This window comes from Aspergillus clavatus, genomic scaffold, assembly GCF_000002715.2.
Source record: "Aspergillus clavatus NRRL 1 1099423829804 genomic scaffold, whole genome shotgun sequence".
NCBI lineage: Eukaryota > Fungi > Ascomycota > Eurotiomycetes > Eurotiales > Aspergillaceae > Aspergillus > Aspergillus clavatus.
Window position 1 is genome coordinate 1,045,651 of NW_001517095.1, and position 13,559 is coordinate 1,059,209.

Below are 13,559 nucleotides of genomic sequence, written 5' to 3' on the forward strand. Positions count from 1 at the left end.
GGCGGTGTGCAGAGTCGGAACAACGTCCAGTGAGCTAACCTGATTCGGCAGGTGCATCTGCACAAGGAATTATGCATGCTGCGTAAGGCACGTGGCCGCACACGTGATAGTTATGTATGCATAAAAGGCCTCGTTTCCGTTGTGCGCATAAGATTGGCTGACCAATCAGAGGCCGCCAAATACGGGCACCCAGTCGAATACGCATCGGAGCATGCTAGACGACGCCAACGACGGAGTAGATTCTAAATGAAAGCCCAACTAAGGGACCAGGGCCTCGCTTGATGGTGTTTTCTTCTGGTGAAAACAGGATCCTGATCTAGATAGTCTTATATAAAGCCGGACCCCCTAATGTAGTCCCCTCACCTGGAGCTGGGTGGTAACCACCGCAACATGACCATGGCAGACTCAGGCTCGAGACAGAGCACTCCAGTGATGGAGGAGGAAAGCCCCAAGGACGAATTCCCCAAGAGTGAAAGAAGTATCGATTGCGACCAGGATGTCGAGAAACACCAGATTCAGCAGGAAGGTAGCGATGAGACGATCGTCAACTGGGAGGGCGACGACGATCCGCAGAATCCCTACAACTGGCCCAAGATGAAGAAGGCGCCTAGCATTATCATCGTCTCCCTGATGACGCTGATCACGTAGGTCGACTCTACAGCGACTATACAACGGTACATAATGAGCTTCCAGCTGACACCTCCGTCCCCCAATCCACACGCGCAGGCCCCTCGCGTCCTCCATGTTCTCCCCCGGCGTGCTCCAGGTCCTCCATGACTTCCACTCCACGAACACCGTGCTGGGCTCCTTCACCGTCTCCGTGTACATCCTGGGCTTCGCCTTCGGCCCCCCCATCGTGGCTCCCTTCTCAGAGACCGTCGGCCGACTCCCCGTCTACCATGTCTGCAACGTGCTCTTCCTCGTCTTCATCATCGCCTGTGCGCTGTCCAACAGTATAGGCATGCTCATCGCGTTTCGCTTCCTCGCCGGCGTCGCCGGGAGCTGTCCCATCACCATCGGTGCCGGAACGATCGCCGATCTCGTTCGTCCGGAGAATCGCGCCAAGGTCATGTCACTGTGGACCATGGGGCCCATCCTGGGTCCCATCATTGGTCCCGTGGCCGGTGGCTTCGTGTCGCAATATAAAGGCTGGCGATGGAATTTCTGGATCATCGCGATCATCGTATGTGTTACCGGGAGGACCCCCTTCCCCCGATCTTTGGGATTTGGCTAACACCCAATAGTCCGGAGCTTGCACCATCGCATCGCTTGTCTCCATGCGGGAAACCTTCCACCCGGTCCTGCTCAAGCGCAAAGTCCAGAAATGCCAAAAGGAGAACCCCGGCAAGGCGTATCGCTCGGGCCTGGACACCGGCCTTACCACCATCCAGACCTTCCAGATGGCCATCGTCCGCCCCCTGAAGCTGCTGCTCTTCTCGCCCATCGTCCTCTTCCTCTCGCTCTACTGCGCCGTCGTGTATGGTGTCCTCTACCTCCTCTTCACCACCCTCTCCGCCACCTTCTCCTACAAATACGGATTTTCGCAGGGAACGGTGGGGCTGTCGTTCATCGGCATCGGCGTGGGCTGCATGGTGGGCCTGGTCGCCTTTGGCGCGCTGTCCGATACAGTCGTGCTGAAGCTGGCCAACGGCGGGGAGAGACAGCCCGAGTACCGACTGCCGCCGCTGGTGGTCGGCGCCGCGTTCCTGCCGGTCGGGCTGTTCTGGTACGGATGGTCGGCGCAGGCGCAGGTGCATTGGATCTGCCCGATCATCGCGACATCGTTTGTGGGCATCGGCATGATCACCGCGTTTGTAAGTTGGTTCTTCGCCGTACTTGGCAGAGGCTCGTGGCTAACGGGGGCCGCCAGATGTCCATCAGCATGTATCTCATCGACTGCTACCCGATGTACGCGGCCAGTGCGACCGCAGCCAACAGTATCCTACGATCGCTGGGCGGTGCGCTGCTTCCACTGGCTGGTGGACCTATGTTCGACAGCCTCGGTCTGGGTTGGGGCAATTCGCTGCTGGGGTTCATCGGGCTGGTGATTGTCCCTGCGGGATTCTGGCTGTACAAGTATGGCGCGGGGATCCGCACGCACCCCAAGTTCCAAATCAACTTATAAGGATAGTGTCAATTGCGGCCTTGTTTGTATATAGATCGACCATACCAATCGAGTCCCTTACGCATTCTTTAAATTTTCTAAATCCTTTTTGGTGGCGATGTGAAACACCCTCACGCCTGCGCAAAGTACTCCTGCGGAAACTTTAACCACCGATGATATCGCGCATCCAGCGACGCCTTGATCCGATAGAACGTGACGGAACCGCTCTTCTGCGACCACCAGAACTTCCCCAGCCGATCGAGCAGCGGCTGGTAATGCGCAAAGATGATCAGCGCGCCCGGCCGGCCCTGCTCCAGCAGCCCGATGAACACCTCGGGCACATCAAATAACCAGCGGAAGATGACGGCGCCGACGCTCTGCCCCTTGGACACGGCGATCCCCCGGCGCCGCGACGCAAGACCCATGCCGAGCTTGCGGTAGTACGTGTTGAGGATCTGCAGCGCTTCGGCGTAGACCTGGCTTTCTTCGGGGGCGATCTCGTCGTCCTGCAACGCGGGGAGCAATTCCCTCTGCAAGACTGCCAGATCGTGGAAGTCCGGCGGGGCCGGAGGGTCGCCGGGCTCGTCCAGGCGCAGCAGCACCCCGAGCTGGCCGTTGCTGATGCGGGTCCAGTTGGCGCGGAGGACGACCTCGATGCCCCGGCCGATGCGGATCCATTGGAAGTCCCAGACTCGCGGGGTGGCCGGTTGGCGGTCGCTTTCGTCCTGGATGGTGGCGAGCACGTAGAAGAAGAGGAGGATGGACAGGGCGAAGAGCGCGTCGCTCTTGCCGGGCGTGTAGTGCTGGATGGCGTGCTGGTAGCGTCCCAGGGCGATGCTCTGGTGTCTGGACGCGGTGAGGAGAAACTCGGCGCGCGATTCGGAGCCGGTGGAGGCCTGATGCAGGGCGGAAATGGCGAGGATGCCGTGCAGGAGAAAGTCGTGCGCAAAGGACAGCTGCACCACGCTGGTCTGCCACAGTCTCTGCACGACCCGGATCGAGGACAGCGTGACCCCGGTCGTGGTGGTGAAATGATGCAGGAGGAACAGATCTTTCACACTGAACTCCAGCGACGGAGCAAGATGGGCGAAGATGCTCCCCGGCGACTCCCGGGGGTGTACAGCCGACCCAGATATGGGCCGGTGGGGAGCCAGAGATGTAAAGCTGCAGATCTTCTGGACATTGGTGCAGTTCTGGCAGCGGGGTTTGTTCTCATCACACTACAGCGCAGTCAGTCGATAGCCAGGGGTTCGAAGATGCCTACTGTATAAGGCTGACCTTAATATGGCGTTGCTTGCATTGCACACAACCAATGCGGGATTTTTTATGGGGACGCCGAGTGCTCATTTTGATATCTTGGGGGGGGGGGAATATGGCCGTGAGCCAGACAGCCAGTTGTTGCATTCTGTATCAATGTACCCCTGTGTACCGTTCAGTATTAATCTTACGGAGTACGGAGTAGGTATTATTCATAAATCATAAGTCATCATAGCGGGATTATTAATAACCTAATCATAATAGAATAAGAGCGCCAAGGGGTGGGGACTGGGGGAGTGGGGACATCCCCCCCCCCTGCGTGGCTGTTTTTCAAAGCTCACCAATAGGATGAAGAGGGCACTTTGGAGCTAATCCCATTCAGGCCGGTAAAACATTTCCCAAAGTCGAGCATCGCTTTCATTGGTCGGATGACTCTGCCGGAAAATCCAGCATGCCGGATTGGTCCACTGGCGGTCACGGGACCCTGGGCATTGTGCTGGACTCTGCCTGGGCTGAGAAACCTAATTGCTGCCATACGCCCATATTTTGCAAAGAAAGGGCTTCATCGCTGTGAAGAATCTGAAGACACTGGGTTCATTTGTTGCTGGGTCTATATTTGTCATTATTGGGTCGTCCAAGTTCCAACAGCGCTGCTCCCGCGACCCTTCTGCATGCTTGATCCCCCCCCCCCCCAAATCGATCGGATCGCCCCGACTGTACCTCTGTAGCATATAATAAGAAAGAGTTCCCCCTCCCCTTCCTTCCTGCCTGACATGGCTGTGCGCCTGTGGTCTCCCCGTGCCGACTTCCATCTCGATTGATGTCCGAGTCGCAAGAACAGTCGTCCTCTCGCCCTCTCGCTCCTGCTCCCGGTCGCCCCTTGAAACGTAATGTCTCGTCGGATGGGCTGGTGCCCGCGCGGAGGTACAAGACTACCGCGTGCAAGGCCTGCAAGCGAAAGAAGCTGAAGGTAAGTTGACACTGCGCTCATCCAGTGGCCAAATTGTCGGTTGCCCCAACTGAACCCTGTCGAGTGTCGAGGGGGTCCGCCCTGTCAACCTTGTCAGACCCATGGTATCGAATGCGAGGTTGACGAGATGTCCGACATGCGCCGCAAGAACGCCATGGAGCGCAAGGTCGAGCAACTGGAGCGGGTGTCGGACACGCTGATGGAGCTGGTCGGTGCCCTGCGTGAGAGCGAGACCCGCCGAGTGGCCCAGCTGCTGAACCTCATCCGGAGCAATGCCTCCTTCGACGAGCTCCAGCGCTTCCTGGAGCAGCAGTTCGCCCCGGGCGAGATGGACTCGACCCCCGAGCTGCGCGACATCCAAACGCAATTGTCCCAGGGGCCCGAGGTCGCGCCCTTGGGTTGGAGGTACTTGCGCGTCGACCGTCTGGCGGATGACCCCGTCCACCGAGTCCCCGCCGCGCCGTGGACGAGGGTGACCAACGACGCGGATCTCGTCTCGCACCTGCTATCCCTCTGGATGACCTGGACCTATCCCTGGCTTAACTGGCTGGACAAGGACCTTTTCCTGAGGGATATGATGCAAGGGAATCTGAACTGTCCATTCTGCTCCCCTTTCCTCGTCAATGCGATCCTCTCCGAAGCTTGCGTATGTGTCCTGCGACCCTTCCCTTGAATCGTCTGTGTTTGGTTAATATCTTCATTTGGAAGTATTACTCCGACTACCCGGAAGTGTTCACCGTGCCCGGCGACATGCACTCCCGAGGCGATCAATTTTACGACGAAGCTCGGCGCCTGTTCGAATCCGAAGAGGACGAGGGGGCATCCCCCAGTCTGCCGACCATCCAAGGGCTCATGGTCCTGTTCATTCGGTACGGGATTCCTCGTTCTATTGAACCTGACTGGCTGGCCGGCTGACCGGGCCACCGTAGAATGACCCTCATGGGCAAGGATCGAATGGGATGGGTGTATATGGATCTGGCCGTTCGTGGTGCCCGTGAATACGCCGAGATGCACCCCCCACGATCGACAGACAGCCCAGACGAACGGAAGGCGATCAACCGGACCCTCTGGGGCATTTTTAGCATCGCTTCGTAGGATCTACCCCCCCCCCCCCCCCATGCAGACATGGCTGTCCAGATGCTAACGGCATAGAACCGCGTCCGTAACCCTGATGAAACATCTGGACTTGCAGCCTCCCAAACGGCCTCCTATCTCCAAGGTGTGGCATCTGATTCATGTCTCCGACATCTGGAGGCCCTACCCATATCCCACCGACGTTGGGATCCCGTCCCATATTACCTGCGTCTTCGACCATTGGTGCGCGATCGCCAGCATCACCGCCAAAATCTGCCAGACATTCCACAATGAGGAGGATAGGATCCCTCGTGCCGAGCTACCGCCGGTCGTCACTCGCCATTACGGTCAGCTGCAGCAGTGGTATGCCGACCTGCCAGACTGTCTACAAGTGGAGGCGCTCACGGTCCCCCATGCCTTGAGTCTTCAGTAAGTTGGCTCTCTCACCACCCCCCCCCCCGGTTGTCAACCAGCGCCCCTGACATCTCCAACCGCAGTTTCTTCTACCACACCACGGTGATGCAGATCTTTGGCTTCCTCAAAGCCACGGACGAGGTATTGGACCCCCAGATCGTGGAAAATGCACGCACCATCTGCATCGACAATGCCCGGCGCATCGCCTTTCTCATCGGCATCCACCGGGACAAATGGGGTATCGGCCGCATGGCCCCATCGACCATCCAGTGGCTCAGCATCGGCATGTTCACCCTTCTGGACGCTCTGGACTCGGACGACAACCGGGCCGCGTTCATCGACATGTGCACCGTCGCCCGCGCGATCGCGCGCCGCTTCCCCCTGGCCACGGGGATTCTACGCATGATCCAGATCTCCGCCAACGAGATGCCGATCCTCTTGCCGGCGGAAACGGATGCCTTGTTCACGGACTTGGAGACTCAGGGCTGGGAGGGGAAGGACTCGCAGACGTTCAGCACCTTCTACCCCAATTTCGCCACGGTCGTGCGGCAGGGGAACAGGGAGGAGGCGGATGACTTAATGGACCGGTCCTTGGAGAAATGGGATAAACTCACCATCTTGGACCAACGTGAGGGCTCGGGAGATGGTTCGGGCGATAGGTCCGTTCAATAGGGTGATGTTCGCCGTGTATTTGTACACCAATCTTCTGAGTATGGCATGTTCATGCAGCACTCTAATGAATGAATGAAGCAATGTTCAAGTATACCAACTTCATTTCTTCTTTTTCTTTCTCTCTCTCCCTCTCTCTCTTCTCCTTGACATCATCATAGAAGATGAACAAGAGAAGGTTTGTTGTTCATTTGACTAACTGACGCCTCTCGATGCATTCTATATCCCCTATGAGCATATCCAAGGCGTACTCTACCCCGAATGTCTATGGAGCCAGACCGATCGCGGACAAGTACCTGTGCGCAATTTCAAGGCGTGATGCTTTAATGTACAGGCCCACCCCATCAATCTTTCCTTCACCATCCCTCTGCACTCTCGACTGCAGCCAATTCGGGCACCTGGATCGGGGTCTGCCTGAATTCCACCGTGCCTGGCAGCTCCAAATGGCACTGTTCCAGCACCGCAGCGGACAGCTGCGCCTCCCTCGCCTCAAAGGCCAATACATGGCCGCCAGCCCGTCGATCCTGTGAGAGGTAATGTAGATGGAACCCGACCACGCTGAGACCCGCGGTATACTCAGGCGACCAGAAACCGAAGAGGGTGCCGCGCGTGTGCGACAGCGAGCGAACCGTTTGGCGCCGTGCGAGATCTCCCAGCGCCTCGTCCGCTTTCTCGCGCTTGGGGATAATGCGCACGGTGACGGAGGGGAAATAGCCATCCACCCGCACCGCGAGAAAATAGTTCTTCCCGTCGCCAAGGAGCGGTGACACATGCTGGGGTAGACTGGCCAGGTCCAGCGCGGAAATGCCTATGCTCATCGTGGGCCGGAAATCCGTCATCATGGCGAATGGAATCGTGTCGGTTGGTGCGACGGTCCGCACCTCGCCGGTCGAGGTGAAGTGGTACGCCTCGTTATCGACCACGATGATCTCCCCGTCCAACAGAGAGACTGTGCCGAGGCCGTGGGTCCCCTGCGTCAGGACCTTGGCGGCGGATACTCCATCCTCGCACACACCCTGCATCAAGCTACCGATGAGGGAATACTGGTACAGATGATTGAGTGGCATGGTTGGTGGTGGTGGTGGTGGTGGTGGTGATGGTAGTGGTGTTCTTCATGGCCCATCGTGGTTCCGATGATGTCTCTATAAAAGGCCACCAGAGTAGCGGACCGGGCCTGCTTCACGCTCGCCGCATACCGATGGCTTAACAAGGGGGTTTACTGTGACACCCCGGGTAGCCGGCAAATGTACCCTCGAACGTCATCTGTGCAACATTCCAGACCCGGTTGACTGCATTTCTTCAGTGAGTCACCGCCGACATATTCTCCATTTCCAATCTGGATGGGGGTATCGTCGGGGCGTCGATGATCTAGATCCTTTGTAGACAATCGCCAAAATCGGCGACTCCTAAGTGGATGCCCCCAAGTCACCATATCACCCGGGAGCAAGCAATTCCCGCGAGTGAAGGAATGGTGATATGCTTCTTGGTCCTAGATTACTCAATGTACGTGTCATTTATATGACTTTCGGGGAAGCGTGGGAGTACCTTAAATATCCTCCGGATATTGCCCGTATCCCCCATTGCATGAACTACCCTGCAAACAACAACGACAACAACGACAATGAAAGTCAACAAATTTCTCGGTCTGACGGGGGGCGGAATTGTGCGCGAGGAGCTCATCCACCGTCGTGTTGAGTACGTCTGTATGTTCCGCCGTTCCCTTCATTGATGGCTGATACTGACATGTCACTGTCTGTAGTTGGATATCCCGGCGGCGCAGCTCTCCCACTCTTTGATGCTCTGCACAACAACCGCGCTTTCGAGTTTATTCTTTCCCGTCATGAGCAGGGCGCCGGCCATATGGCCGAAGGATACGCTCGGGTATCCGGTCAACCAGGTGTCCTCCTCGTGACCTCCGGCCCTGGATCCTCCAACCTGGTGACACCCATGCTGGATGCCCTGCTGGATGGCACGCCTCTCGTCGTGTTCTGCGGCCAGGTTTCCACAGCCGTACAAGTCACGGGTGCGTTCCAGGAGATTGAGATCATGAAGCTGGCCAAGACCTGTACCAAGTGGTGCGGGCTGGTGCAGGATATCAGTGAGCTCCCTGCGTGCATAGAGGCGGCATTTCAAGTCGCGACCAGCGGTCGACCAGGCCCAACGCTGGTGGCGATACCCAAGGATATTGGGTTGGTTGTGTTTGACGAGCTCGCCTTCCAGAAGGCCCAAGGCCCTCCGCTCGAAGTCCCTGCGTGCATCCCGCAGTGGGGGACTGAGCAGTTGGAGGACTCCATCAATCGAGTCGGGCGTTTGATCAACCTTGCAGAGAGGCCGATCATCATATGCGGCCAAGGAGTGCTAAGTACCGCCAAAGGGCCCGCCTTGGTCGACATGCTGTTGGAATTGGTCCAGATGCCCGTCGCCACGACGCTGCTCGGCACCGGGGCTGTGGACGAGCTTCGCCCCGAGGCTCTGGGGATGGTAGGCACGTATGGAACGGTGCCAGCCAATCTAGCCGTCCAGGAGGCCGATCTGGTCCTTGCTCTGGGGGCGCGACTAGATGAACGAGCCGTCGGACACGCCGCAGGCTTTGCACCCGCTGCGCGCGACGCCGCAACCAGAGGCTGCGGCGGCATCGTGCACTTTGATATCGACCGGGGTAGCGTGGGCAAAGTTGTTGAGCCAACGGTCACGGTTCTCGGGGATCTCTGCATCAGCCTCGTCATGCTGCTGCAGCGTGTCGCGGCCCGCTCCAACCCGGAATGGTTCCAGCGCATCCAACGCCTCAAACGGAAGCACCCGTTCCAGTACCAGCCGTCCCCTATGCCCCGGAAGATGTCTGCTCGACGTCTCCTCCCACAGGCAGTCATCGCGGAGCTCGACGCCCAAACCACTGCGACGAAGCAGTCCACCATCATCACCACGGGCGTCGGGCAGCATCAAATGTGGGCGGCGCGGTATTACCAGTGGCGCACGCCTCGCAGCCTGATCACCTCGGGCGCCCTGGGGACGATGGGGTTCGGCCTTCCCGCGGCGATCGGGGCGAAGCTGGCGCGGCCCGACTGCACGGTGCTTGATGTCGATGGCGATGCGTCGCTGTGCATGACCATGGAGGAGATGCTCACGGCGGTGCAATTTGGGGTGGAGATCAAGATCCTTATCATCAATAATGGGGAGCAAGGGATGATCAAGCAGCTGCAGAACACCTCCTACGAGGGACGGGTCGTCCATGCGCATCAGGTCAACCCGGACTTTGTGCGCCTGGCCCAGAGTATGGGCTGCAAAGGGCGGCGGTGCGACTCGAAGGATGATCTGGCAGCGAGTGTTCGGTGGCTCTTGCAGACAGAAGGCGTGGTGCTACTGGAGGTCGTGACCGAGGGAAATGTGCCGATGGTTCCAATAGTGCCGACTGGGCAGCCGTTGGATGCGATTGTGAAGAGCTTGCCAACTTCGTCGAAGAGTGCTTTGAGGGGAGAGACTCCATTCCTCATTTGAATAGTGCTAGGCGCTGAGGAAGAATGTCATATTCATTAGATCATTCCATCCGATCCATGGCCCACCACGTAACCTACCAGCAAACATATCTATCAATGAAATGACACTCTTCCAGCTCATCTCATGTCACCATGACCGGCTCTCTGTCGTATTATATGACTTCCCCCGTTGCTCCAACAAGTCAACGGCAGCCCTCTCCCCTTGTCGACACTGCAGCCTCTCCTCTCTCCCCGTTTTCAACGCCAACATGCATCTCGTGAAGCTCCTGTCTGCACTAGCCCTCATCCCCCTCACGACTGCAATGCCTCCCAGCCAGGTATTGGCCATGTTCTGGGGTGACAAACACCATGACCACCACGACGGTGACCACCACAACGGCCATCATGGAGGCCGCCATGGCTGCCCGGATAAACCGCAGGAGTGCAACCACCACGTCCGTGCTTCCCTTTTTTCCTCCTGCCGCATGCCACTAGACAGAATCTAGAAGCTAATGGGCATAGTGCCGTCGGCGCCACTTTGACCGTGGGGTTTGCGTGTCGCCCAAGAAGTCGAATGGGAAGGCCAATTACTGCTCCTGCGAGGATGATAGTATGTGGAGTGGGCGCTATTGAGAGCAGCACAAGCGCAAGTGAAACACGCTATATGATTCGATCCATGCGAGAGCTTTTTCATATCCATCGAATGGGAGTTGCGCACCAACTCCGGGACGCTGCGTGTGTCATCCTGCAGCAATTTTCCGAGTAATAATTGAAGTCGTGCCGTGGCAGATTGCAGATCATACATAGGGCGTAGTGTCTGCGCCAATGACTCACTATAAATACCCGGACAGTCGGACAGTAGGATCAACGATCATTGTCAGATCAAGTGCAATCTGCATCTTCCCAATTCCCAATCTACTGTAGCAACTCCCCTCCCCGTTAGTCAACCGATTCTATCAAAATGTCCAACCCTCTCGCCTCCCATCCGCCTCACATCCTCGCCCTCCTCCAACGCCTCCACGCCGAATCCTCCGCCCAGGAATCCGCCCTCCCCCCGTCCACCTACACCACGCCCGCCACCGGCGCCTTCCACACCCTCATGCGCGACAAGTTCATCGCTCTCGAACAGGACAAGTGCCTCTTCCTCTACCAGCTCGCCCGCTCCCTCCACGCCACCACCATCGTCGAGGCCGGCACCTCCTACGGCGTCAGCACCATCTACCTCGCCCTCGCCGTGGCCGATAACCTCGCCCATCCGCGGGCTCCGAGCGACGCCCACGCGACCGGCACCGTCATCGCGACTGAGTACGAACCCGCCAAGGCCGCGCAGGCGCGCGCCCACTGGGCCGAGTGCGGCGACCCCGTGCGCGGCGTGATTGACCTGCGCGAGGGCGATCTACGCGAGACGCTGAAGGAAGGCGTGCCGGATGGAGTGGATCTGCTGTTGCTGGATAGTAAGTCTTTTGTTTTTTTTTTTTTTTTTTTGTTTCCCCTCCCCCCTTCCTCGGTTGCTTGCTAGGCAGGGTGGGGTGCTAAACGGGTGGATGCGCAGTCTGGACGCCGATGGCGCTGCCGACGCTGAAGCTCGTACAGCCCAGGCTGCGGCCCGGCGCGGTGATTGTGGCCGATAACACGGCCAGCTCGGCCGCGGGATACGAGGAGTTCCTGGAGTATGTGCGAGCGCCGGGCAGTGGGTTTAGTTGTCTGACCCTGCCGTATAAGGGGGGCTTGGAGATGATTGTGTATTCGCCTTGATTTGATCTGGTCTGTGGGTTGGACCAGAGAGGAGGGGGGAAGGGCGAGTGCTATTGCGAGGAGGTTATCAGGGTTGTGAACTATACTAGCTAGCTACAGGACATATCTGAAGAAGGGATTCTCCTTATCCGTCAGATCATTAAACGCCAGCTTATCCCGCTGGCTCTCATCCAGCTCCATTGCCTCGCGCCGCCGGTTCTCCCTCCAAAGCACGAGGTACAGCGCCACGGCCGCTGCGATGGTGATGCAGTAGCAGATGATCAGCCCCGTCCACAGCTCCGGGTAGTGCTGCGGCATGGTCTTGCTCTTGACGAGCTGCGGGCCGATGATGTTGCCAACCGTGTAGGCGACGAAGACGGTCGCCGCCATGACGGTCTTCTTGGTGGCCCCGGCGACGTTGCTCGCCCCCAGGGTGATGATGAGGCTGACCACGGGGCCGAAGAAGCCCGTCAGTGCGTATCCGACCACGGGCGCCGCCGGCTGGTACCCCCAGGTGGACTTCCAGATGATCACGCAGCCGGCAATGACGGGCAGGCAGCACAGGATGAGCATGGGGATGCGGGTGTTGGGGACGCGCGAGGAGATGTAGCCGCACAGCGGGATGAAAATGAGGCAGATGCCGCCGACGGGGAACTGGAAGAGGATGGAGTCGAGTGTGTCGAAGCCAAAGGTCGAGACGATGAGAGGGCCGAAGCCGGAGATGGCGCCGTTGATGGTGTATCTATCGCAGGGATGAGTCCTGCATAACACCAAAGACAGAAGCGGAGGGAACTTACGCAGCAGCCATCATAATGGCAATCAGGTACATCTTCACATCAAACACACACTCCTTGATCTGCTCGAGCTTGATCTTCTGGCAGCGCACGCCCGTCTGGCCCTTGCGCAGCCGCTCGACGGCCACGACACGCTCCTCGCGCGTCAGGAACCAGGCCGACACGGGCGAGTTGGGCATCACGCAGCACCAGAGTCCGAACAGGAACGTCAGGATGCCCGCGAAGATGTAGATGTACTGCCAGCGTTTGAGCGAGCCCGACGTGATCTGCCCGAAGCCGTAGTTCATCGCGCCGCCGATGATGGTGAACCAGCCCGTGCCGGAGAACCACCACGCCTGGCGCAGCGACTGCTCGCGCTGCGTGTAGTAGCCGCTGACGATCGTCATGAAGCCGGTCGGGACGACGCTTTCCACGAAACCTGGATCGGTTAGGCGAAGGGAGCAAACGACAGCACACTCGGAAAGAACAGTACCTAGGAAGAACCGCTGGACATACAGCCCCTGCCAGGTGGTGACGCCCGCCGTCGCCGCGCACGTAACCGCCCACAACATCACGATCGGCCCCAGCACACGCTGGATGTTGAACCGCTGCATGATGAAAGTCATCGGGTACAAGCCGGCGAGCATGCCAAAGTAGAAGATCGAGGTCGCCCAGCTCAGCCGCGTCGTGTCCTTGGACGGCGGCGTCGTGCTGGTATCGATCACCAGGAGGTGGAGATCGGTCGTCATGCCGAACAGCGTCGCGCTGCCCAGGATCGCCTTATCCCAGTACACCAGACCGTATCCGATCAGCATCGCCGGCATGAAGAAGAGATCGATCTTGCGCAAGACGCGCTTCTCCACCGCGGGGTCGATCTCCATGGCCTCTTCGCTGACGACGGCCAGCGCCGCGTCCTTGTCGAACAGCTCGCCATTGCGAGGGCGCTCCTCTGTTGCGCTGGGCACTTGGATCATTTTCCTGTTTTTTTTTTTTTTCTTCTCCCTTGGACGGCGAGAACGAGCAAAGAAGGAAAGGTGAAAAGGAAGAAGATTTACATAGACGAATATCTACCGGGGCTGAGAGCTCCGATA

The 13,559-nt window shown here is 58.3% G+C and overlaps 8 protein-coding genes across 8 annotated transcripts, besides 5 other annotated features; 5 read left to right on the plus strand and 3 right to left on the minus strand.

The window, feature by feature from the left end:
* Positions 1 to 390: 390 nt before the first annotated feature.
* On the plus strand, positions 391 to 2,125 carry ACLA_098690 (MFS transporter; the record flags this gene model as incomplete). The annotated part of the gene is made up of 4 exons (XM_001270352.1): positions 391 to 644; positions 727 to 1,183; positions 1,245 to 1,814; positions 1,871 to 2,125. The coding sequence occupies 4 exons, from the start codon at positions 391 to 393 to the stop codon at positions 2,123 to 2,125; spliced, it is 1,536 nt and encodes a 511-aa protein (XP_001270353.1).
* A 110-nt stretch (positions 2,126 to 2,235) lies between these two features.
* ACLA_098700 (Zn(II)2Cys6 transcription factor) lies at positions 2,236 to 3,451 on the minus strand (the record flags this gene model as incomplete). Its single annotated transcript, XM_001270353.1, has 2 exons — positions 2,236 to 3,324; positions 3,383 to 3,451. 2 exons carry the CDS (start codon positions 3,449 to 3,451, stop codon positions 2,236 to 2,238), a joined length of 1,158 nt encoding a protein of 385 aa, XP_001270354.1.
* Positions 3,452 to 4,181: 730 nt separating this feature from the next.
* ACLA_098710 (putative C6 transcription factor) lies at positions 4,182 to 6,491 on the plus strand (the record flags this gene model as incomplete). The annotated part of the gene is made up of 6 exons (XM_001270354.1): positions 4,182 to 4,331; positions 4,396 to 4,977; positions 5,040 to 5,200; positions 5,261 to 5,422; positions 5,484 to 5,834; positions 5,903 to 6,491. 6 exons carry the CDS (start codon positions 4,182 to 4,184, stop codon positions 6,489 to 6,491), a joined length of 1,995 nt encoding a protein of 664 aa, XP_001270355.1.
* A 107-nt stretch (positions 6,492 to 6,598) lies between these two features.
* Positions 6,599 to 6,629: a microsatellite.
* Positions 6,630 to 6,844: 215 nt separating this feature from the next.
* Positions 6,845 to 7,555, minus strand: ACLA_098720 (acetolactate decarboxylase; the record flags this gene model as incomplete). Its single annotated transcript, XM_001270355.1, has 1 exon — positions 6,845 to 7,555. The coding sequence occupies one exon, from the start codon at positions 7,553 to 7,555 to the stop codon at positions 6,845 to 6,847; it is 711 nt and encodes a 236-aa protein (XP_001270356.1).
* A 3-nt stretch (positions 7,556 to 7,558) lies between these two features.
* Positions 7,559 to 7,595: a microsatellite.
* Positions 7,559 to 7,596: a microsatellite.
* A 513-nt stretch (positions 7,597 to 8,109) lies between these two features.
* ACLA_098730 (acetolactate synthase) lies at positions 8,110 to 9,983 on the plus strand (the record flags this gene model as incomplete). The annotated part of the gene is made up of 2 exons (XM_001270356.1): positions 8,110 to 8,191; positions 8,248 to 9,983. 2 exons carry the CDS (start codon positions 8,110 to 8,112, stop codon positions 9,981 to 9,983), a joined length of 1,818 nt encoding a protein of 605 aa, XP_001270357.1.
* Positions 9,984 to 10,230: 247 nt separating this feature from the next.
* ACLA_098740 (uncharacterized protein) lies at positions 10,231 to 10,594 on the plus strand (the record flags this gene model as incomplete). The annotated part of the gene is made up of 2 exons (XM_001270357.1): positions 10,231 to 10,416; positions 10,484 to 10,594. The coding sequence occupies 2 exons, from the start codon at positions 10,231 to 10,233 to the stop codon at positions 10,592 to 10,594; spliced, it is 297 nt and encodes a 98-aa protein (XP_001270358.1).
* Positions 10,332 to 10,360: a microsatellite.
* Positions 10,595 to 10,922: 328 nt separating the features above from the next.
* On the plus strand, positions 10,923 to 11,716 carry ACLA_098750 (O-methyltransferase; the record flags this gene model as incomplete). Its single annotated transcript, XM_001270358.1, has 2 exons — positions 10,923 to 11,415; positions 11,514 to 11,716. The coding sequence occupies 2 exons, from the start codon at positions 10,923 to 10,925 to the stop codon at positions 11,714 to 11,716; spliced, it is 696 nt and encodes a 231-aa protein (XP_001270359.1).
* Positions 11,423 to 11,450: a microsatellite.
* Positions 11,717 to 11,809: 93 nt separating the features above from the next.
* Positions 11,810 to 13,442, minus strand: ACLA_098760 (putative MFS transporter; the record flags this gene model as incomplete). Its single annotated transcript, XM_001270359.1, has 2 exons — positions 11,810 to 12,437; positions 12,493 to 13,442. The coding sequence occupies 2 exons, from the start codon at positions 13,440 to 13,442 to the stop codon at positions 11,810 to 11,812; spliced, it is 1,578 nt and encodes a 525-aa protein (XP_001270360.1).
* Between the last annotated feature and the right edge of the window lie 117 nt (positions 13,443 to 13,559).